This window comes from Gordionus sp. m RMFG-2023, chromosome 1 (assembly GCF_954871325.1).
Source record: "Gordionus sp. m RMFG-2023 chromosome 1, tfGorSpeb1-WG-v2, whole genome shotgun sequence".
In the NCBI taxonomy this organism is placed as follows: domain Eukaryota; kingdom Metazoa; phylum Nematomorpha; class Gordioida; order Chordodea; family Parachordodidae; genus Gordionus; species Gordionus sp. m RMFG-2023.
In genome coordinates this window covers 32,124,832-32,148,981 of record NC_088775.1, presented here as the reverse complement: position 1 = coordinate 32,148,981, position 24,150 = coordinate 32,124,832, and the positions used below count along the sequence as shown (strand labels likewise).

At 27.6% G+C, this 24,150-nt stretch overlaps 1 protein-coding gene across 1 annotated transcript; it reads right to left on the bottom strand.

The window, feature by feature from the left end:
• Positions 1-5: 5 nt before the first annotated feature.
• On the bottom strand, positions 6-20,179 carry LOC135924250 (uncharacterized). The gene is made up of 15 exons (XM_065459303.1): positions 20,039-20,179; positions 19,766-19,974; positions 19,499-19,713; positions 16,692-16,884; positions 16,272-16,648; positions 16,017-16,223; positions 11,724-11,878; positions 11,533-11,627; positions 6,311-6,446; positions 6,225-6,269; positions 6,142-6,174; positions 5,983-6,054; positions 5,867-5,938; positions 4,399-5,672; positions 6-29 (listed from the first exon to the last, which is right to left on the bottom strand). The coding sequence occupies exons 5-15, from the start codon at positions 16,430-16,432 to the stop codon at positions 6-8; spliced, it is 2,274 nt and encodes a 757-aa protein (XP_065315375.1). The 5' UTR covers positions 16,433-16,648; positions 16,692-16,884; positions 19,499-19,713; positions 19,766-19,974; positions 20,039-20,179.
• Positions 20,180-24,150: the final 3,971 nt, after the last annotated feature.

Genomic DNA, 24,150 nt, shown 5'->3' with positions numbered 1-24,150 from the left:
AGCATTCAAACAGTGGGAGGGGAAGTAGGCTAAAGGGTAGAGTAAAGTAAAAATAAACAATAAAAGGATTCTAATTATTAATAGATAATTATTTCATTTTGTGCGGATTACATTTTAAACCATTCATTCAGACATATCGGTTTGACTTTATACATGCTTGGGATGATTTTTAGATTAGGATTAGTAACATCATGCTGATTATCATTAATAAATGTTTCTTTGTTTGGTTATATTTTTTTGAAGGTTCAATTAAAAAAATAATAATTTCGATAATATTTCTTAATAATATTCCAAGGAATATTTTTTTTATTAGCATCATCCATTTCTAATATAATGGTCGGCTGGAAGAATAATGCTGGCGAAAGGCGCAAAATTTTTTAAGGAGGGTAAGGGTGGATTTTGGATGGAGGTCTGCCTCCAACAAAGTTTTTGTCATATTGATTCTAGTGTTGTTAAACAACTAAATTTTTAAAAACGGCTCACTCGATATTTTAGCCAAAAATATTACGCGAGCCTGGAAATCTTGATCATTGATAGCTGAATGGTTTGGACATTAATTAACAAAATCTCGAAGTTTGCGTGATTTATTTGGCTAAAATATTGAATTAACCATTTGAGCATTATTAAAATTATGAAATACAATATAATTTCAATTGAGCATTTTTATTAAAGTTACCAAATTATTATTGATATTTAGATTGAGCATTATTAAAATTATGAAATACAATATAATTTCAATTGAGCATTTTTATTAAAGTTGCCAAATTAATATTGATATTTAGATTGAGCATTATTAAAATTATGAAATACAATATAATTTCAATTGAGCATTTTTATTAAAGTTACCAAAATAATATTGATATTTAGATTGAGCATTATTAAAATTATGAAATACAATATAATTTCAATTGAGCATTTTTATTAAAGTTACCAAATTAATATTGATATTTAAATTGAGCTATTAAAATTATGAAATACAATATAATTTAATTACTTGTTTAGGCGTTAATCCCATAAATGACCTACTTGCTTCTAATATGTAGTCACACATTCTAGATTCTTCTTCATTTGTAAATATTTGTTTTGATCTGAACTTTTAATACCAATTTTATATCTCCTTCTCAACGTTGTATAAGGTATGTTAAATTTTTTAGCAGACAAATTTAATGAAGTATTATTTGTTATTTTATATTTTATGGCTTCATTTATTATATTTACATCTTTGTATATGGTTTTTCTTTTATAATTTCTCATTATTTGATTGATACAATAAAAATTATAATAAATGAATAAATGAAAAATTTAATGTGAATAATTTTATATTTTAACCGTTTTACCCAATGACATATAATATACCTAGACTGACAATTCATTCATTAAAATGCATTCTTAAGCGTCGTAAACTCAGCATTATCAAACATTTCCAATACCATCATACATTCAAATCCTCTCATAAGTATATTTTGTATTTCCTTACTAAAAATTGTTTTAATATAGTAAAGATTTTTAATGTTAAATTGTCCTCAACCCACCACAACGTAATTAACTTTCACTGTAGTTATTGGGTATAGGCTCTTTTTTTGTCCCATTCCCTTTTGTATAAGCCTATAGAGGTTTAAGTTATATTTTTCGAAATGTTGCGTTAACAAGTACGTGCGGCTTGCCCACAAACGTGTGGAGGGCTCCTCATATTTTAACTTTTATACCCAAATTTAACTGTTCCAATAAGATGGAAATGAGGAAAACCTAGCGTAGCTCTGTTGCATTTCAACACTAGAGGGCATAAGCGCTATGTATCACGTAAGATTTGGGTCCGCTGTCTCGAATATTAAAAAGTATCAAAAAGACAAATAAGCTAAAATGGCGACCAATATGGCCCCTAAAGGTTGAAGCGAGAGATTTTAAAATATAAATATAAAATTAAAACATGGCCGCCAATAAATTTCAATCGGTTATCACAAATGAGATAGATTTTATAATTTAATTAATATTAAATTAATAACGAATTGTTAGAATCTTGTAATTTAATAAAGTAAATATACAATTTAAATATTTATTAATTAATTGATATATAAAAAATTTAATATAATGTAATCAATATATTTAAATTTAATTTAATATAATGTATTTAATATAATGTAATCAATATATTTAAATTTAATTTAATATAATGTATTTAATATAATGTAATCAATATATTTAAATTTAATTTAATATAATGTATTTAATATAATGTAATCAATATATTTAAATTTAATTTAATATAATGTATTTAATATAATGTAATCAATATATTTAAATTTAATTTAATATAATGTATTTAATATAATGTAATCAATATATTTAAATTTAATATAATAGTTAATATTATTAACATAGTTAGTATAATATATTTTATATATTAATTTAATTATATATTGAATATAATTTCATCATATATAAAATTTAATTATAATTATTTATAATATATTTAGATATATAAATATATATTGGTTTATATAATATATTGCTTTATGATTAATTGGTATATGTTAATTACTTAACTTACTAAGAAATCCCTAATTAAATTTTTTATCGTTGGATTTATACTTATTTATATAATCATCAGATTTCCTCACATCTTTTAATTTTTTTGAGATTCTATTAGTATATGTAAGTTACCTAACTTAGTAGGAAATCCCTGAATAAATTTTTTATCGTTGGATTTATACTTATTTATATAATCATCAGATTTCCTCACATCTTTTAATTTTTTAGATTCTATTAGTATATATAAGTTACCTAACTTAGTAGGAAATCCCTGAATAAATTTTTTATCGTTGGATTTATACTTATTTATATAATCATCAGATTTCCTCACATCTTTTAATTTTTTAGATTCTATTAGTATATATAAGTTACCTAACTTAGTAGGAAATCCCTGAATAAATTTTTTATCGTTGGATTTATACTTATTTATATAATCATCAGATTTCCTCACATCTTTTAATTTTTTAGATTCTATTAGTATATATAAGTTACCTAACTTAGTAGGAAATCCCTGAATAAATTTTTTATCGTTGGATTTATACTTATTTATATAATCATCAGATTTCCTCACATCTTTTAATTTTTTAGATTCTATTAGTATATATAAGTTACCTAACTTAGTAGGAAATCCCTGAATAAATTTTTTATCGTTGGATTTATACTTATTTATATAATCATCAGATTTCCTCACATCTTTTAATTTTTTAGATTCTATTAGTATATATAAGTTACCTAACTTAGTAGGAAATCCCTGAATAAATTTTTTATCGTTGGATTTATACTTATTTATATAATCATCAGATTTCCTCACATCTTTTAATTTTTTAGATTCTATTAGTATATATAAGTTACCTAACTTAGTAGGAAATCCCTGAATAAATTTTTTATCGTTGGATTTATACTTATTTATATAATCATCAGATTTCCTCACATCTTTTAATTTTTTAAATTCTATTAGTATATATAAGTTACCTAACTTAGTAGGAAATCCCTGAATAAATTTTTTATCGGTGGATTTGTACTTATTTATATAATCATCAAATTTCCTCACATCTTTTAATTTTTTTGAGATTCTATTAGTATATATAAGTTACCTAACTTAGTAGGAAATCCCTGAATAAATTTTTTATCGTTGGATTTGTACTTATTTATATAATCATCAGATTTCCTCACATCTTTTAATTTTTTTGAGATTCTATTAGTATATATAAGTTACCTAACTTAGTAGGAAATCCCTGAATAAATTTTTTATCGTTGGATTAATACTTATTGCAATGTTACACATTTATTAGCATTAAAGGATATATTTTTATTTTATTAAATAATATTAATTTCACAAATAAATATATAATCTTATAATACATTATTTATAAGGGTATCATTTAGTATAAATATTCGAATAACGTTAAATACAGAAAAAAATAATTGGATAAAAAATGCGCATAAATGCAATACAAAACGTTAATAAATAAATAAAAAATCACAAAAATTGTGGATAAATACAATATAAAATTAGGCTATAAATGTAAGAACGACCATAAATATTGTAATTGGCGTATACCACTTCTGTATGACCCGACTAAAATATAAATACTTAGACTAATAGCTGTTATTTTATTGACAACATGAAAATTATTGAACAATTAATATAATTACATGACGGAGGAAAAATCGTGAAAAAAGAATATATGGCAAAAGTAGACATTGTAGTTTTAAAAAAACTTAAATGTGATTAGATTTTTTTGAATATAAATATCTTGATATTTTTTCTAAATATTCCATAGGAGTATATATATACCCACAATAAAGAAATATATTTTCCCTAATTTTATCGTCTATTTTGTAATATATTTTTCTTCTCTCTGTAACTTTCCTTCCATCATCTAATTGTAATAATTTAAGGTCCATGTCCTGTTCTATAATTTTTATAGTATCAATAAAAAGATAAATGTTAGGATGAGAGTAAGGAAAATATTCTTTCAAAGATCTGTGGAAACCTTCGACATGATTATTTGTCCTTTCACCTCTAACATCAAATGTATTCCACATTTGGTAGTTAAATCTTGCATTACTATTAATCCAAGTATTTTCAAAATAATCTAAAAAGTTGTATATAGAATACAACCCAAAAGAATCAGCTTGTATTTTTAGTTCATTCATAATATATGGCACATCCCGCTCTAATAAAAACGGAATAGCCATAATTATACGGAAAAATTTTTTTACATCATTATTTTGTATATTTATCATGGTCAGACCACATTGCTGAATGCGCCTAACGATACATTGACAAAAATGGAAATAACAGCCTTTGACAAGAATGTTTGGAAAAACATTCTTCAAGGCTAAATATACGCCAATTTCAAAATCAATGGTGGCATATTTTGGGGAAAAATTTAAACCTAAAGTTAAACAATAATTTTTTAATAAATTAAACATATTTATATAAGTATTTTTGTATTTATTAGGTAATAATATATAAACACATACAATTAAGGTATGGTTAATTAAAATATTAATAGTATAAAATAATTTAGGGGAGGAATTAAAAGTTCCATCCAAAAAAATTTTTTCAGCCAAACAAAGGCGTGAAAGAAGAGATGTTGTAGAAAATATTAACAATTTTTTATCATCACAACTATGAACTAAAAAATTAGTTCCAGTCATGGTAATTGTGTGCTCTTGGGTTAATATAATATCACCATTTGAAAGGGGAAGGGGGGGTCGTGTTAATTGAATAACACGTCCCATAATGGATTTAACCGATAAAAAGGTAGGTAACGTTTTGGGGTTTTGCATACAGAAAGGATCGAGTTTTCTGTCTCTCATAACCTTTCTGTATGTCTTTCTAATACTAATATTTTTATTTAACAGAAGTTCTGTTTTAAGCATATTGATCGTGATGAGTGTATTATATATTTCTTCATCATTATGATCAATATGCTTTTGTGTCATTATAAAATGAGTATTTAAAATCCCCCTCCCTTTACAATGTTTTGTATGGCATTTATAATATATTAATTTATCATTAATATACAAATACTTATTAGAATATAAAAAGTCATTATTATATTTTGATTTTATTAATTTATAAATTGATTTTTTTAAAAAAAATAAATCTTGAAAATTGAATGGTGATTGATCTATTTAAAAAGAAAATAAATTTTGAATGTCATTGCAATTAAATTGATATAATGAATATTATTTATATTGAATTTTACATGGAATTGATGCATAATTGATTTCACTGACAACAGCTTCTTGGGTTAGAATAGGAATATCATCTTGAATAGCTTTATAATTGATATAGTAAATGTATTAATCATATTATATATACATGGAATTGATGCATAATTGATTTCACTGACAACAGCTTCTTGGGTTAGAATAGGAATATCATCTTGAATAGCTTTATAATTGATATAGTAAATGTATTAATCATATTATATATACATGGAATTGATGCATAATTGATTTCACTGACAACAGCTTCTCGGGTTAGAATAGGAATATCATCTTGAATAGCTTTATAATTGATATAATAAATATATTGTATTTTACATGGTGAATAATTTGTAATATTTTGTAAATAAGATAAAATTAATGTATTACTTTGACACCCAATACTTGCATATGAAATGGAAGCTTTAATAAAGAGGTAAATAATGTTAAAGGATGATATAAATAGGTTTTACTTTGGCATCCTACAGAAAAATAATTTTTTTGAAGGCAGATTGCATCTATAATATATTAATATAAAATTTATCTATAATTAATATACTCGTGCACTCTTTGGACATGGTAAATAAATTGTTCTTAACAATCCAGCGTCCAAGGCATGGTTTATTTGTGCATGTATAGTAAGCAGTAAAGCTATTATAGTCTTTATGCTTTTTAAAGTGATTAGGCATAGCCATCTATATAAATATAATTAAGTAATTATAATAGCATAAAATATCTCCTTGTCATATTTAATTAATAGTTTAAAAAAAATTGGTTACCTTTATACTTCCTATTTATATAAACTCAAAGTATTATGCTGGGTTGATTATTGAAAAATGGTATTTAGCTTGTAAATTCAATTTCACCTTTTCTCGTAAAGCGACAAAACGTATAAAGTTAATAATAATTCGAGACTACGGGACGATACGTCACGTAAAAGCAAATCAGCTGGAACCCACCATTTTGGTAACAGAAATCATTATTAAAATTTTAAACGAGAGCCTAATTTTACTATATCTGAAATTTTTCCTATGATACTTAACAAAGAATTTAAATCCACATCCATCTGCATTAATGGTACCATCAAGGATCCTATCCCACAAATATTCCAAGGCTATTCTTCCAAGAAGATATATATTTAGCAGACCAAATTCAAATAATTTAAAATTATATGACTAAATTATTAAAATTTATATTTTAAACATTTTTTTATACATAGAATATAAAGTATCTAATAAAGTTCCCTTACTTATCACTTGTTTTTCTTAAGACACAATATAATTGTTTTTAGTTTCTATTCTTAAAATATCTAATAAGGTAGATATATTTAAATCAAATTTATGTTTATCTTAATATGAGACTTTACTTGCCCAATATTTCGAATCATACAAGGTGATAAACTGAATCATCAGGATTTTTATTATAAATATTCATATTGTTTGGCTTAAACATCTAAACATAAGTTAATTTTTAAAGAATTCTAGCTAAAAATTTACATTATGATATAAATAAAAAAGTAAAATATAACTTAGAAATCCAGAATATTAGGCATCCTCTCCAATATTTTTCTTAAATAATAAATGTAAAGTTCTCTCAATTTTAAAGTTGTGATCCTGAATCTTAAAAATAGAGGTATTTCTTTTTTTTTTAATAAAAAGTAAATGTTTAATCTTCAGATTCTCAATAATATATATATTATAAAAAATATGTTATTTTATTAAAGAAATACAATATGAATTTAATATTTTAATCTGTTGTGCTAATTGGATCATATTGATTTAATAATATCTTAGGATAAATTATGTATTGCAAATAAAAAATTATTTTTCCTTATATTATATTATCCAGTTTATTTTATCAATAAAAAAAATATAGATTAAATAAATTAAAACATTTCTAAGACTTCAGATAAATTTAGCTTAATCTTACCTTTTTATTTTTTGAAGAATTTCATAACTTAATATTATGAGATTATTAATCTTATGATGAAATCAATAATTGTTTATTATAAATTAATAAATAGAAATAATATTCATGAATTACAAAAAGGATTTATAGATATTATTTATATTTAAATATATATAGTTACAATATATATCTAATATCATTTAAATTAAAAAAGATTATATAGATATATTTATTGTCCTTTAAATAGAATGGTTTTGGTCAGCTTCTGACGAATGTTGGTATTTTCATTTTGTTTATCTGCAAAATGATAAAATCTTATGTTTATGTAACGTTCAACTATTAATCTAATTAATTTTTGATAATGGCTAGATGTTTCTTCTTGATCTAGCATGTGATCAAGGGTCATTCATGTCAAATGAGCAAAAAAATCAAGATTTTCGGCCGACCCCTTTCAATTTTGATAAAAAGTTGTAGACTGGTTATATATGTTTCCATTAGATTATAAACAAAATTTTAGCGCATTAGCAACTATATTAACGGAGATAATCGGAGTAAAAGTCCAAAAAACGCCTTTTTTTCCTTTTTACTGATGTTACATAATTAGTTTTTAATTTAAAACTAATTATGATCAAATATTGAATCTAATATCAATAGCTAAGTTAATAATTGATAATTATGGCGAAAACATCAAAAATAATTTTTTTTAAAATATGGGTCATCTTATGGTCAGTTGAAAACTTGAAATTAATATTTCGAAATGTATATGATCTCCGATTTTTAATTTTTTTAAGAAATATTATCCGTTTACTATTTTTTTAATAATTTCTTTAACAATTAGCATGGCTGGATATTTATTTAAAAAAATATTGCAATTTTTATACTTTAAAAAAAATAGATGGCGCTATATATAATAGTTTTAATATGTTAAAATTCATTTTTTTTATTGATTAAAAATATTTTAATGTAAATATATCATAAAATTCGATTATATAACTTTGTAAACCTTATTCCCCTGAGATATTCGCAGGATAAAAAATTTTAATAATTTTTTTAATATTTCATTGTAAATTAAAATAATAAAAAAATCGGACTAGCACACGAACAAAAAAGCAGGATTAAAGGGGTGCAGAAAAATTATTAAGGGAAAAATCGAAAATCGCATTAATTACCAGGCCTACCCCCAACCCCCTATCCACCCCCTCCCCAGACTAAGTCATACCCATTAAGACCAAGAATGTTATGAAATTGTCATTATCTTACATTATTAAAATAACCAGAGATAAAGAAAATTTCAAAAATTTTTTAAGCAATAAAAATAACAAAATTATAGTTCTGATGAAATAAGCCGACTCATGCCTGGAATAAAAGATTGTGTATCTATTAAAGGCGAGAAAGAATTAGCAAAGATTTATATTAAATAATCTTAAAGAAATATTCAAGATGTTTAAGGAAGAATACCCAAGTATATCAATTGGATTCCCTAAATTTGCCGAACTTAGACCAAAAAACTGAATTTTAGTTGGATGGCACACACACTGTTTGTGTCTGCGCCATTCATCAGAATGTGAAATTAATGACAAATGTAATAGCTGAAATTACAGCAGGAGAAGATTACTGTATAAATTCTTATAACAATCTTTTGGCGCAAATTATTTATAATCCATCTCAGCCAAAATGTTATTTAACAAATTGTGATCAATGCCCTGGTATAGAATCTCTTATAGGCCAATTATACGAATTGTTTCAGAGAAATCGTATAGAATATGTCACGTTTAAACAATGGATCACGGTGGATAGAGCAAATCTTGAAACTATTATAAAGTCCATTGATGGTTTCATCGAATATCTATTATAAAAAGTTCAAATTTTACTGCGTCACTCGTTTATAGCTAAACACAGTTTATTTTTGAAGAATTCCAAAGAAAATTTAAAAGATGAGGAATTTTTAACAATTCTAGATTATTCTGAAAATTATTCCTTCATTTTACAAGATGAAGTTCAGGGATTTCATTGGAACAATGTGCAGGCCACTATACATCCATTTGTAGCATATTATAAATCTGGAGAAGAATTAAAAAATATAAATTTTGTTATTTTGTCCGAATCATTAAGCCATAATACTAGTGCAGTCCACCTTTATCAAAAAAAATTCATTAAATTCTTAACAGCCAAATTTCATTCTAAACCATAAAAAATAATATATTTTTCGGATGAAGCCGCGTCTCAATACAAGAATCGCAAAAATTTTCTGAACATATGCCTTCATAAATACGATTTTAATATTCCTGCCGAATGGCATTTCTTTGTCACTGCTCACGGCAAAAATGCATGTGACGGTATCGGAGGAACTGTCAAAAGATTAGTTGCCAGAGCTAGTCTTCAAAGGCCAAATAAAAATCAAATCCTAACCCCATTAGAATTATATAATTATGCTAAAGAAAATATTAATATTCAATTTGAATATGTATCCAATCAAGAATATATCGAAGAGGAATTAGCCCTTCGTAAAAGATTTAATTCTGCACTGCCCATACATGGGACCCAAAAACACGGGATTATTCCCATTGATCAAAATAAACTAAAAACCAAAATATATTCTAATTCCAAAAAATATAATATAAAACAAGTTCCGTTTTTAAATGAGAAAATTATATTTTAAAATATTAATGAATATATAACATGTGTATATGATGATAAATGGTGGTTAGGATATATAATCGATAAAAGTTATACAAATGAAGAAGTAAAAATCCGATTTTTACACCCTTGTGGACCTTCAGCCTCATTTAAATTTCCTCTGAAAGATAATATTTTAGTGTTGCCTAAATCTCATATTCTCTCGCTGGTCAATCCTTCTACTCCCACCAGTCGAACATATATATTATCTCCTGAAGAATCTCACAAGCTAGCCAGGCTTTGTATTCCTTTAGATGAAGTAAGATTTAATTAATTTATAAACTATCTTAATTAGGCAAAATTTGTGAAGATTTTAAAAATTTATGATCTGAATTACAAATAATATATATAATGCACATTGTAATCGATTTAGTATGATATATATATATTAAAATATTTTTAATCAATAAAAAAATAAATTTTAACATATTAAAACTATTATATAGCGCCATCTATTTTTTCTAAAGTATAATAATCCCAATATTTTTTTAAATAAATACCCAGCCATACTGATTGTCGAATAAATTATTAAAAAAATAGTAAACGGATAATAATTCTTAAAAAAATTAAAAATCGGAGATCATATACATTTCGAAATATTAATTTCAAGTTTTCAACTGACCATAAGATGACCCATATTTTATCAAAAATTAATTTTGATGTTTTAGCCATAATCATCAATTATTAACTTGGCTATTGATATTAGATTCAATATTTGATCATATTTAGTTTTAAATTAAAAACTAATTATTTAACATCAGTAAAAAGCAAAAAAAGACGTTTTTTGGACCTTTAACCCCGAATATCTCCGCTAATATAGTTTCTAATGCGCTAAAATTTTGTTTATAATCTAATGGGAACATATATAACCAGCCTACGAATTTTTATCAAAATCGAAAGGGGTCGGCCGAAAAGTGATTGATTTGACATGGAATGACCCTCAACCAGATTATCAAAAATATTTGTTTCTATCACTTTTGAAATCACAAAAGATACTATTCGTTTAAATATACAAGGCCTTTTAATTTGATATGTTCAAATGTACGGAAAATACTTTCAGTATTGGCATAATCTACTAGATACATCTCTGGAAGGAATTATTAATCCCTGATTGTTTTTAATTTTAATTAAATTATAGCTCTCTTAATCTTTACAATTTTTAACAATCATTGCAGAAATACATATATAACACTTTACCTTATTTTCGGATATAAGTTTACGTGTTATATATCCTGATATATAAGTTGCGATGTTATCAACGAATGGCGATAATTTTTGGATATCTGGAACATCTATAAAAGAAAAATCTATAGCTTGTATATTGTCATCATCATTATCTTGATAATCTCCACAAAAAAGATTTGTATTATCGAATGGAATACAATTACCTGTGCATAAGGCTCCCATCTTTGCTATCATAACGCCTCTTATAGCTGATCGTAATTGATAGGCAGAAGGGTTATTATTAAAACCTCCTCTGCTTCGTAAACAGCTAAAGAAGAGCTCTAGATGATCTTGAGATGTTTTGTAGGTTAAAAGATATCTAAAATATGAAAAGCAATAAATATACAAAATATATATAATGCTAAATAAAATACTTGAGTTTGGGGTTAGGTCCTAATAATAATTCCCTCCCAATTCCCAAAATGCTTTTCATTGACAAGATTAAGCCTATAATGCAGACTTTTTTTTTGATCTATAAACGTATTTTCCACTTTCAAACTTTAAGGATTTTAAAGTTGTAATGCACATCTCAAAAAAATTTTCATAATAAGAAAGTGAATTTGTAGTTAGTGGTTTTTTAAACCCTTTAGCAACTATGTTCCATGTATTTAAAAAGTCAAACATTCTATAAAAATATTATTTAAAATATTAATATATTTTTGAATAAAGTCAACTGTGCTCTCACAATTTTCAAACACATCAATCTTTAGCTCTTGTGCCAAAAGAATACCTTTTGCCACTGAGCTACTAAAAACTTGTACAGCAAGTTTAACCTTTAAAAAAAATATAAGTATTACTTTCATTTTTTGTTTGTGATAGTCAATATGAGATTTATTAATTTTATTAGCAGCACGAAGTCCTTCTTTATCTTGTAAATTGTGAAGATTAGCTATATATTTCCAATTTATTATCTATTAATTTATAAAAATATATATTTTAATAGTAATTTAATTACTGATCCATTATTATAAATTAAAATTTTTTTATCACCGAGAAGATTTCTCAACAACTTAATCATGTGGCATACGTCCAACATAATGTAGACTTTTTCATCAAAATTTAATGGGTGAGTAAAATAGGGTATACATAGATCAGGATCTATAGATGCACCAAGTAGTTGGTACATTTTTATATTAGCCGCCAAACCATCACATACTATAACTTTACAGGAAGTGCCTGTATCATGTAATAAATGAAGAGCATTAGTGACTATATTAGCAAGCAAATCTCCAGTAGCATTTGATACTAAGAAGTATCCTATGGGAATTTTCCATGTTCCATTAAGACATGTTGCCATAAGAAAAAGAGCCTGTTTGGCTTTAGGAAGAGAATCAGATGGTTTGATTTCATTGCCCAAATCAACATATCCATGGTACTCCTTTTTGTCCCATTGTACAATATGACGAATGGACATTTCATCAAGGCTTAATGTGGTGAATAATTTTACTTTCGAATCAGATTGAAATCTTTTAATTCTATCAAAAGAAGCATCGAGAAAACCTGAAATCAAATTATTAATTTATAAAATATAAACCTGGCCTTATTTTAATAGTGTCAATTGTTTTTGAAACATTCTTATGAATATTCATAGGCATTTGACAACAAGCAAGGATGAGATAATTGAAAAATTAGCTCAATCCCAACGAAGATTGGATTTTACATTGTAAATATATAACATACAAAATACAATTATTCCCTAAGCTTTTTGTGTATTAATTTATATTTCTAACATTTAAATTTTTTATACGTTATATATAAATTTTAAAGCTCAAATAATTCAAATGTCTATTTTGGGTCATTTAAGTGATTCTTTACATATAATTTTTTTATAATTCACATTAATTTAAAATTGTGTATTAGAAATAGTTATTAGTCCTGATAAATTTATGCTTGATATTTTTAAAAAACAATAATATTTCTTAAAAAATTTTATTATCCCTCCCCCCCCCCCCCCAGACCAAATTCCTGCGTACACGCCTGACTTAAAATCATTATTAAAAAATTTATATAAGCCAAAATTGTTTTTAAAATAAAATATCGTCTGATATTCACAAATCTCAATTATATATCTTTTCTTAAATATTCATTTACATCGTCTGCTAAATTTTAAAAAAAATTTTTCTTTAGCTATCACCTTTTCTGGTGGTAAGCTCCTTCAACATCTCTCTCCACTTAATGTTATTCATACAATCTTTTTTATCTAATTTATACTTCTTTATATTGGCTCTAACTTTATAGCCCCATTGAAGTTTTGGCCTTCCTCTTTTACGTTTGCCCATCACTTCCAAACTCTTAACTTTATTTCCTATGTAGTTCATAGGCCTTCTCATTGTGTGCCCATACCACCTAAGTCTGTTTACCATTCATCTCCATAGTTTGTAGACTTCTCTCGTCTGATTCTTTGGTTGGCCATGTTTCCGAACTATATAGAATAGTTGGTTGTACTATGGAACTGTAAATTTTTCCCTTTAATTTGTGTGGGATTCTTTTGTCAAATAGCACTCCAGATAAAGGTCTCCACTTTAACCACCCTTGATTAATTTTACTCTTTATCTCTTTTTCTATTGTGCCGTTTGTTTGTATAGTGGAGCCCAAATATTTGCAGCTTTCAATTGCCGATATCAGCCATTCATTTATATCAATACTCTCTGTTTCATCACCCCCTATCACCATATACTCCGTCTTTTCTCTATTTACTTTTAATCCGTGCATTTCTAGGATATTTATCCAACTCACTAATCTTTCTTTCATTTCATCCTTAGATTCGGCAAGTATCACAATATCATCTGCAAATATCATATTCCACGGGATTGTTTGAGGTATAGACTGTGCTAATACATCTATTACAGTAATGAAGAAAAGTGGGCTGAGAGCCGACCCTTGATGAACTCCTTCGGCTATTGTGAAATCTACTGAAATACCTGTTGTGCTACGGACCATTGTTGTATAGCCCATATACATATCCTGTATTATTCTTATATATTTTTCTGGAACCTTTTTGTGGTGTAGCGCCCACCAGATAAGTTTTCTTGGGATTCTATCGAAGGCCTTTTCTAGATAGAAAAGGACTATGTGTAGCTTTTTGTTCTTTTCCCTGTATTTTTAGCTCATTTACCTATGCCCCTGTAATTTTGACAATTGTGTGGATCCCCTTTATTTTTGAAGATAGGAACTAGATAGCTCTGCCTCCATTTTTGGGGAACCTCTTCATTTTATTGTACAGATTTGTGAGGAGATGTATTCCATCAATGGAATATCGTCTGGACCCCTAACTTTGTTGAGGCATGTGATTATTTCTTGTTCTGTTTTAGGTTGTACAAGGTTTTGACATGGGGAGTGTTCGTCTAGATGTGGGGATTAAAGTTGAGAAGCTCCATTATTTCTTTTTCCTTTATTATCAATTTCTCATCTTTATTTTTGATTACTTTTCGGAGCTCCGTTTATATTCCTAGAGTTCTTTTCTCGCTGTTTGGCTAATCTATATTTTATTTTGCCCTTCTTTGGTATGTAGATAGATTTAGCCCTAGCCACCGCCTTTGTAGCTATTCTCTTGGATTTTTTGTAATTTGTCTTGTTATCTAAGTTTTTGACAGAGTTGTTAAACGCTATTTTTAAAAGTAGCGCGCTACCGTAATAGCTATTTGTCAAAAAAAGTAGCGCGCTACCGCTTTCGCTATTTGTCAAAAAAAGTAGCGCGCTACCGCTTTCGCTATTTGTCAAAAAAAGTAGCGCGCTATTAGCTACTTTTTTTCAAAAGTAGCTTTAGCTACTTTTTATAAAAAAAAATTTAGAAACAAATGAAACAAATTTTTTATATTTTTTTTTTGCTTATAATGTAAATGTATAATAAATAATATATAAAAATCAACATTTATAAATATAAAAATATAGTTAGTTTAGATTATAAAAAAATGAGCAATATAAATAAATATTTATTTTAATTTGTTGCATTTTAATAATAATATCATTTCAATGTTATCATCCCCAAGTCTAGAACGACGATCAGAAAGTATAAGCTTTGCTTTACTAAATAATCTCTCGACACTAGCACTTGAGGGCAAGGGGGTATTAAATTTTATATATAAATTTTTAATATATGAAAAATTATCAAAAATGTTCATCTCAATATTTTTTGATTGAAAAAAAAGATTGGATTTTCTATGAAATCATCTTTAATTTCAAAAAAATTATTTGAGGATGTCTTCGTGGTAGATACTCAGCAATCTATGTTTGTTGGAGTAAGATTATCCAGCTTCGCCATTAGCCTATCTTATTTATAATTTGATATAAATTATGATAATCATAATATTACTAAAATGTGTATTTAGTTAATAAAAATTCTATAAATAATGTGAAATATTAAAATACTAAATATTTTATAGATTAAATAATAACCATTCCATTCTGATAAAAATCATAACTTAAAATAAATATTATAAATAAATTTGTGATATAACCTAAATGCCTTCAGGTAGTTAGACCCATTATCAGTAACCATCTTGCAAACTTTATTATGAATCCTAAAAGACTTGTGGATGTCAATAATTTTATTTGCAAGTACGTCATATGTCTGGCATCCTATAATCCTTTTAAGGGCTAAGGCTACAGATCTTCTTTTTAAAGTCCTAGGGTCTAACCAATGGCCTGTGATTCCCAAATAAGCTCTAAAAATATTTAATCAGATCAATTTATAAATATAAATAAGTTTTTACCTTCTGTTATGTGTCCAACTATCTGCCGTGGTACATACATAAGATATATATGATAACTCTACTATTAGAGCATCTTTCATCACTTTGAAGTTGTCGTCTATTTTATTCATAAGTGTCTGGCGACATATAACTGTTGTGCCAGGGGATAAAGTTTTAATCATCAGAGTAAATGATGGATTATCAACCAAAGACACTGGCTGAACTGTGTCAATAATAAAATCAACAATAACTTTATCAGCCAATTTTTGTGAAATATTGGCATTTTTATTATCAGTTAATTTGATTTGGATAGTATTTGTCTTTTTGAATGAAGATTCTCCTATACCAAAATTTTTTATATGTTTCTCTCTTTCCTTATAGCAATTGGCGTGAACAGTCTAATAAAATAAATAATATTATAATGTAAAAATAACAATTTACCTTTAGGTGTTTCTTCAGGTTATAGCTACTCGATTGATTTGATGATATATTTTTTTACATTTTAAGCACATGAATTTGAATTCAGATTTTGTTTTAATATTTATTTTAAAAAATTTTTCAAATTTAGGGAATGGAAAAACGTTATTAGAGCTATTAAGTACATTTTCTTCTTGAATCTTCCATATCTGAATCACTTTCAAGGATTTGGATATCCATGGACGATGCCATTTTAGATTATTAACACAGATTGAAAATATAAATTAAAAATTGAAAATATATTTAAATTTCAAAATTAAATAATAAATTATAAAAATTATAATTAATTATATTATATTTAAATTTTCATGTTTATACTTACATTCATTATATTTTTTAAAAGTAGCGAAGTAGCACGCTAAAAAATTAAATAATTTTAAAAAAGTAGCGGCTATTAGCTATAGCTACCAAAAAAGATAGCGCGCTAAGTAGCGCGCTACTTTAACAACTCTGGTTTTTGAATTTGAACCATATTTTATATAGGGATTTTTTCTCATTTATAGTAGTTTGTACCTCTTCATTCCACCACCATAGTTCTTTGTATGATTTGTTGCCTCCCCTTGAGCCTAGGATTAGGCTGGATGAAAGGTCTGTCCACATTTTTTCACTGACTCGGAATCTTGAACCATATTTTATATAGGGATTTTTTCTCATTTATAGTTGTTTGTACCTCTTCATTCCACCACCATAGTTCTTTGTATGATTTGTTGCCTCCCCTTGTCAAGCCTAGGATTTGGCTGGTTGAAAGGTCTGTCCACATTTTTTCACTGACTCGGAATCTATTGTTTCAATGTTTGCATTGATTGCAAAGGAATCTGTCATCCAGTTTTATCTTGTTTTGAGTGGATTTATTTGAGATGCGTAAATCCATGACTAGTGGGATGACTTTGCAGTCTATTACATCTTTTAATCTTCTGCGAGAGATTAGCATGTAATCTAGTTCCACTTTCTTATGTTATTAAATGACTGTCTTTTTTCCTATAGTAGGTGTTGGTTAAGGCAAGGTCGAAGCCTTGCGCAAATTTCAGTACATGCTCTCCTTCATCATTTCTTTTTCCGTATCCAAAACCACCATAATGCCTTTTATAGCTACCTCTTGTTTTCCCACATGCGCATTTAAGTCACCAATTATGATTAGGTCATCCTTAGGGATTTCCATTACAGCTTCATCAAGGATACCTCTAAAGTCATCTTTCTCTTCTTCCTTGCAATCCGTTTGAGTAGCATATACTGAAAGGATGTGTAGTATTGATTGACCAATGCAGAGTTTTATCTTCATTAGTCTATCAGAGATCCTGACTTCTACTACTGAGGAGGTTAGATCTTGTCTGAGGATGATGCCGACACCGTTCCTATTGCTAACAATTCCATTATAGTACAATTTATAACCATCTCCAATCATCAAATTTTTCTGCCCCTTCCATTTTGTCTCTTGTATGCACGCTATATCAACTATGTTAATTCTCTCGTCTTACCTTTAAGTGTCCCAACATTAAAACTTGCTAATCTTGTCTTCTTTGCTTTGACTTTTTACTTTACTTTTCACAGGATGGAGGTCGACCCCTGCGCGTCGCTTGGAGGGAACGCCCTAGCTTTCATATTCATATTTCCATTTGTTTCCTTCATTTTGTTTATTGGACAGGTATCCTTAGCACCCAGCTGTCTAGGCCTGTCGGTGACCAGGGTGTCATCTCTAAGCTCCGAAATTCATCATACCATATGTCTTTACACATCAGTCATCGCATAATAACTTGAAAGTTTTTATGCTCCTGAACCTGCGCTGCGTCCTTGTTCGTACTTCTGTTTCCAAGCATACATCTAACCCATTAGGCCACCCCGGCGATTGCTAAATTAAATAATATCAAAATAATTTGAACAAGCCATAAATATTCATTTGCATAGTCTGCTCTGAAACAATTTGAACTGAATATAAATTTCGCTGTAAAAAATATATAAATAAATGTATATATATAAATTTTATTTTCAAATTTAATATTAAAAATATTATAAGATAAATTTTTTTAATATAAATATTAACATACCATATCTATATAAGACAAATATATAAAAAGAAATATAATTTTTAATTAATGTTTTGTAGCATTGGGTATATTATTTTTCATATTAAGTGATAAAAATCAAGGTCTTTTTTTGTGAAAATTATGACCAGTTATTTTTTTTGTTGTTGATGGGAATTTTTGTCGGGATATTGAAGTTGGTTGTACATAAATTTTTGAATCTTTCTTATAAAATTTAGGTTGTGCTACTAAAAATTTAGCTGCTTGATTAGGTGTTTTTATTTTATTAATCATATTGCTATGAAATTGGCATAATAATTGAGTAGATGGCCAAATCTTTAAAGCATTCTTTTCTGCGTCAGATACATTTGTCATAAAAGCCAAAGGGTACTAAAATGATAATTAAATAATTAAGAATGATAAAAAAAATTTACATTATTTCCACAAATCCCTGTGGGCATGTTCCTTGAAGAAAACACATTCTTATAACTCTCCATGAAATATCCCTTGTGCAAAAAAATAGCAATTGGTATTGCCCCTTCTTTAGTTGCAGTAAGCATTAGTGTGATAGTAGAATTATCACTATCACAACAAGATGTGGAATCCACAAATATTAACTTTTTGGAAGTGAGCTGTGCTCTCATCATGATAGGAGTCATTAACATACCCCCCCCCCCCTAAATGAATTCTTCCCATATGTACATTTTTATATCAAATTAAAATATGTAATTTATTTATATATATATTTTATACTTTTATTTTCCAATTCAATCTTCCTTTTTTTAAATGTATCCCAAAAATCAATAGACGAGCCTAATTTTGAGTATACTATACATCATAAATGTGTTTAATTTGTCTGGATGTTGGATTAATGGAGGCATTAGCTTTACATGGTAAAGTTTGCTAATATATTATTCTCTTTGATTCACAAACAGACAATCCCAGTTCAAAGAGCTTTATAAATTTTTCTTTTATTTATAAATAATTATAATATATACATCACATGTATGTGAAAATTACTTCACCATTAACTCTAAGCTGCCTTAATAAATCTGAATATGATATGGGATAAAATTGAAATGCTGCAAAGATTAATTGCTTTATAACAAGATTGATAAAAGCTAGGCAGTTTGAATTTCTATAGCTATTATTTTCTTTGTTAAGTGAACTATGGTGATATTTCCATTTTTTTGAAAAGATCAATCTGAATTAGTTGTATTAATGCAGACCTATTTTTAAACAACATGATGAATTAGAATTAAATAGCAAATATTTTATTCTTTGTGTAGGTACTTTTTAGGTTTTAAAAACGGCATACAATCCAAGCAGTCTTTGTTTTTTGTCCATAGAGTAAAACTTTCTCCTTCTTCTGGACTTATATTAACTAAGTGTTTTTCTCTTTATTGAGAAATAATTTCCCTACCAAAACCTGATAAAATATCCTTAATTTAGAATTATTAATAATAAGCATATCAAATATTAAAAAATAATAAAAATAATTTTTTATTAACTAACAATCGTCATATGAAGTAGGCGTATAGTGTTTTTCACAATTTTGCATTTTAATATTAAGCCAAATTTATATTTATAAAATATTTATAAAAAAATAGAACGCTCATATACGTCATACGTCATAATAAGCGCAATTACCCTTTATCGCTATATGAAACAGCAGAGCTACGCTTGGACTATCTCATCCCATCTAATTGGGTTAAGAAATTTAAGGGTAACCTATGAGATGAGCCCATCCACAGTTCTTGGGCAGGCTGCAGTTACCTGTGCGCGCAAGAGGCGAAACCACTTGCTTAAACGCCTACGGGAAATAAGAAGAGAGAGAAAAGCCCGTACCCGATTAAGTAAAATGTAAATTATAGGGAGGGGTATTGGTAAATTTTAAGTTTATGGTCTATATTGAATTTGTTTATTTAATATAAATATGATATATTTTTTTAATAAATCTGCCTTACTATTTAAGAATATTAGATTAGTGAGTTAAGTATATTTTGGATAATTATATCAAGGTTAGGTACATGAAGAGTTTTATAAACAAATAAATAAATGTATGTTTACCATGGCGGGAGGAAAGTGGTGCTTATGCTGCAGGGGGGGCTGAGAGATTTGGAGGGTGCAGGTAGCCCGATTTGATTTTTAGAAGCTTTTTTATTGAGCTTTTATTATTGTTTAGACGTATGAATTGTTCCATCGTCAGATTTAGGCTTATGATTTCTTTTATCGTTCTGTATAGCCAATATGACTTGTATTTACCGTATGTTTTACCTTCATGAGACTCGAGCCAGATTATAGCTTCATGAACTATGTTTTGTCTGAAGTTTCTGATGGTGTGACCAAAGAGTTGAATGTGCCTTTTTTTGAGAGTAGTCTCGATCGGGACGTTTTTTGAGATTCGCCATAGGCTGGCATTTGAAATTATTCTTGGATAGAAAATACCGTTGAGCTGGCGCAGACAGCGGTTTACGAAAACCTGTATTTTCTTTGTCTGAGATTTATTTATTTTCCAAGTGTCGCTGCCATAGAGGAGGACTGGAATGACTGTGGCGTTAAAAATTCGGAGTCTCGTTTTGACTGAGATCTCTCTTGCTGTCCATAGTTTGTAATATTTCATGAAGGTTATTTTGGCGTTTTTTAGTCGGGCTTCGATTTCACCGCTGCTATTTCCTTTATTATCGATAAGTACGCCAAGATATTTAAAATTGTTAACTATTTTAATTTCATTTCCCTCAAATGTTAAGTTATTTATAGACGCCGGCATAATAAAAGTTTTATTAAAGTTGATGGTTAAACCCACTTTGTTGCTATGAAAGCATAGACTTGTAAGTAAGTCTATTGTCTCATCTCTTGATTTGGTGATTAAAACTAGATCATCTGCGTATGAGATGATTCTTAGGTGATTGATATTATTATTGTTTGATGATATATCAACTAGGTTCATGGTGCTCGTGGTTTCCTTTATAATTTTGTTTATGATTATATTGAACAAAATAGGTGATAATACACAGCCTTGTTTTACACCTCTTTTAATCTTGAAGTAAGGTGAGAAAGTTTGGCCTAGCTGTAATTTGGCCCAAGAGTTATTGTAATGGTACTTCAAGATTTTAATTATGTTAAGATCAATATTGCAATCTGCTAAAACTTCCCAGAGGGCATTGTGTTTTACGTTATCGAAGGCTTTGCTGTAGTCTATGAAAGTAAATATGAAAGGGAGTTTATATCTAAAGCACTTCTGGAGATAGATTTTAAGAGCTAGAATGATGAAATATTGCATGTTTTAAATGCACGAATGTAGATATAAAAAACTGCGGGGGGATTGTTTAAATCCACTCCGTTTTTCCTAAAGGATACATAGTAAGATCAGTTTGCATCCGATTTTATGGGGGGGGGGCATTATTTTCCAAATAAAACTCTGCTATCCTTTTTAAATATAATTTACAAGGGTTGTTACTCAGCAAACTCATATTCATGCCAAACAATATACATTCATTGTAAATGAGAGGGTTTTTAATTGAATTCATAAAATAATAATTCTTTTATGTGCATAATATTTTGATAGTTGGTAGTAGAAAAATAATTTAAGATTCTTTTTAAAATTTATGAAAGGAGTACCAGTATAATAAAGCATTGTCGCTTTTTTAGGGGGGTATGCCTATGTTTTTGAAGGGGGTTTGCATCCAATGAAAATCCTATCATATAGACGCTGATCTTACCACTGTTTCTACCAATTAGAGAGATATTGTTAATTGAATCTGATGATTTATTATCATCTTGATGGATAGCATGTAGCCTACGTCTCTCTTATAGTATTTTGCATTATGCCCTACCTTTTGCCTAATGTAACAAGTTACCCTTGATGAAAAAAATTGGAATGAGGTGTGAGTTCTTCCACATCATGAACAGTCATTGTGTTCAATTTACTATATCTCTGTACTTAAAATTGTTATTATTATAATTGCAATAATTAAAATTTTCTTTTTCTATAATACTATGTGGGTACTTTTGATTAAAAGGATTTCCTTGATTATTCTCCAATTGCTCCTTAGGTTTAATGACTTTTTTTTACCATCATATTTGTAACTTCATTCTCAGCTCTTTCCATTGCCAAAGCCATATTTAAAACTTGTTAAAAGCTCACCCTTTATCCCAGGGATTTATTCCATCTGGAAATCTGGTACGAATATCTTTCTCCAGTGCTGACATTTTTATTCTTGCCACCATCTGATCTCTTAATCTCTCTTCAAGGTCTGAGTCAAACTTAAACTCTTGTGCCAATTTTAAAAGACACCCTGAAAAGTCAGTAACTGTTTCGCATTCTCCTCTTTCTATTCAAATGAACTTAATTCTAGTACTAAATAGAGTTATAATGGGTCTAAAAACTGCCCTACCCACTACTATTTTGTCATAATTTAGTTCCTTCATAATTCTTTATATAAATGACTTCATCCCTGCCAAATTACTAATCCCCATGTATGCAAATAATATTTTTTTCTTGGTTTCCTTATCCACCTATATTCCTCTTATCTCCAAAACATCATCTATATATTCAATATAGTATTTAAATTGTTTTATTTAGCAAAATTATCAAATTTTACTTGAATTATATTTATTGCTTCAAATTTTTTTTTAAACTTGATTAACATTGTTCGTTTCACTTAAAATATTAATTTCATCATTTTTATTAATTAGAATGTTTGGTTCATCACTTTTATCAATTACAGTAGTTGATTTTTCTTATTTATTCATAATAAGAGAATCCTTCATCACCTTGTGTTAATGATAGATACTACCAAGTCAACATATAGCAATTTTCTAAATACAATTTGTTAAATAAATACCAATCAAAAATTATTAAAAATAAAATATATATTATAGGTAGGCGCGGACCGCGAAATTACGCGTGACACGATGGGCCAATGCGTGAGTGTGAATAAGTTTTAAATTATTAGGCGTGACTGAGTGTGATGGGTCTTCTCAAAATTTTTGTCAGGCCTGATTGCCTAACCCTATGAATAAAAATTTCACGTGGATCAAGGAAATTTTAATTTTTAAAATTCCTTTTTAATGAATATAAATTTGTAATAATTAATATACTAGGGTGTCGCCCTAGCCCGGATTTCGACTGGGGAGAGTGTAGCATGAGAATTATAAATGGTACGGAATCAGAGATAGCCATGAGTTAGTGGTGAGTAACAAATAGTAATGAATCACAAACATGAGTAAATGTTTTATAAAAAATTAAAATACAATATAGGTATAGAGTAGAGTAGGTAAATTAAACAAAAATTATTGTATCGCCATAATATAAATGAGTGTATTATCAATAGCTTATTTATTGAGCAGGAACAATGATAAATAAAAATTATAGAAATATTTACTAATATTATTCAAAATAG

What these genes read in the sequence shown, in the direction of transcription:
- LOC135924250 (XM_065459303.1), bottom strand. Translation starts at nt 16,432, where the DNA reads ATGATTAAAACTTTATCCCCTGGCACAACAGTTATATGTCGCCAGACA. An exon ending in CAATTATGCATCAATTCCAT is followed by an intron (nt 5,673 to 5,866) that starts GTATATATAATA and finishes CTTTTTAAATAG; the next exon opens with ATCAATCACCATTCAATTTT. An exon ending in AATTAGATGATGGAAGGAAA is followed by an intron (nt 30 to 4,398) that starts GTTACAGAGAGA and finishes TCTACCCTTTAG; the next exon opens with CCTACTTCCCCTCCCACTGT.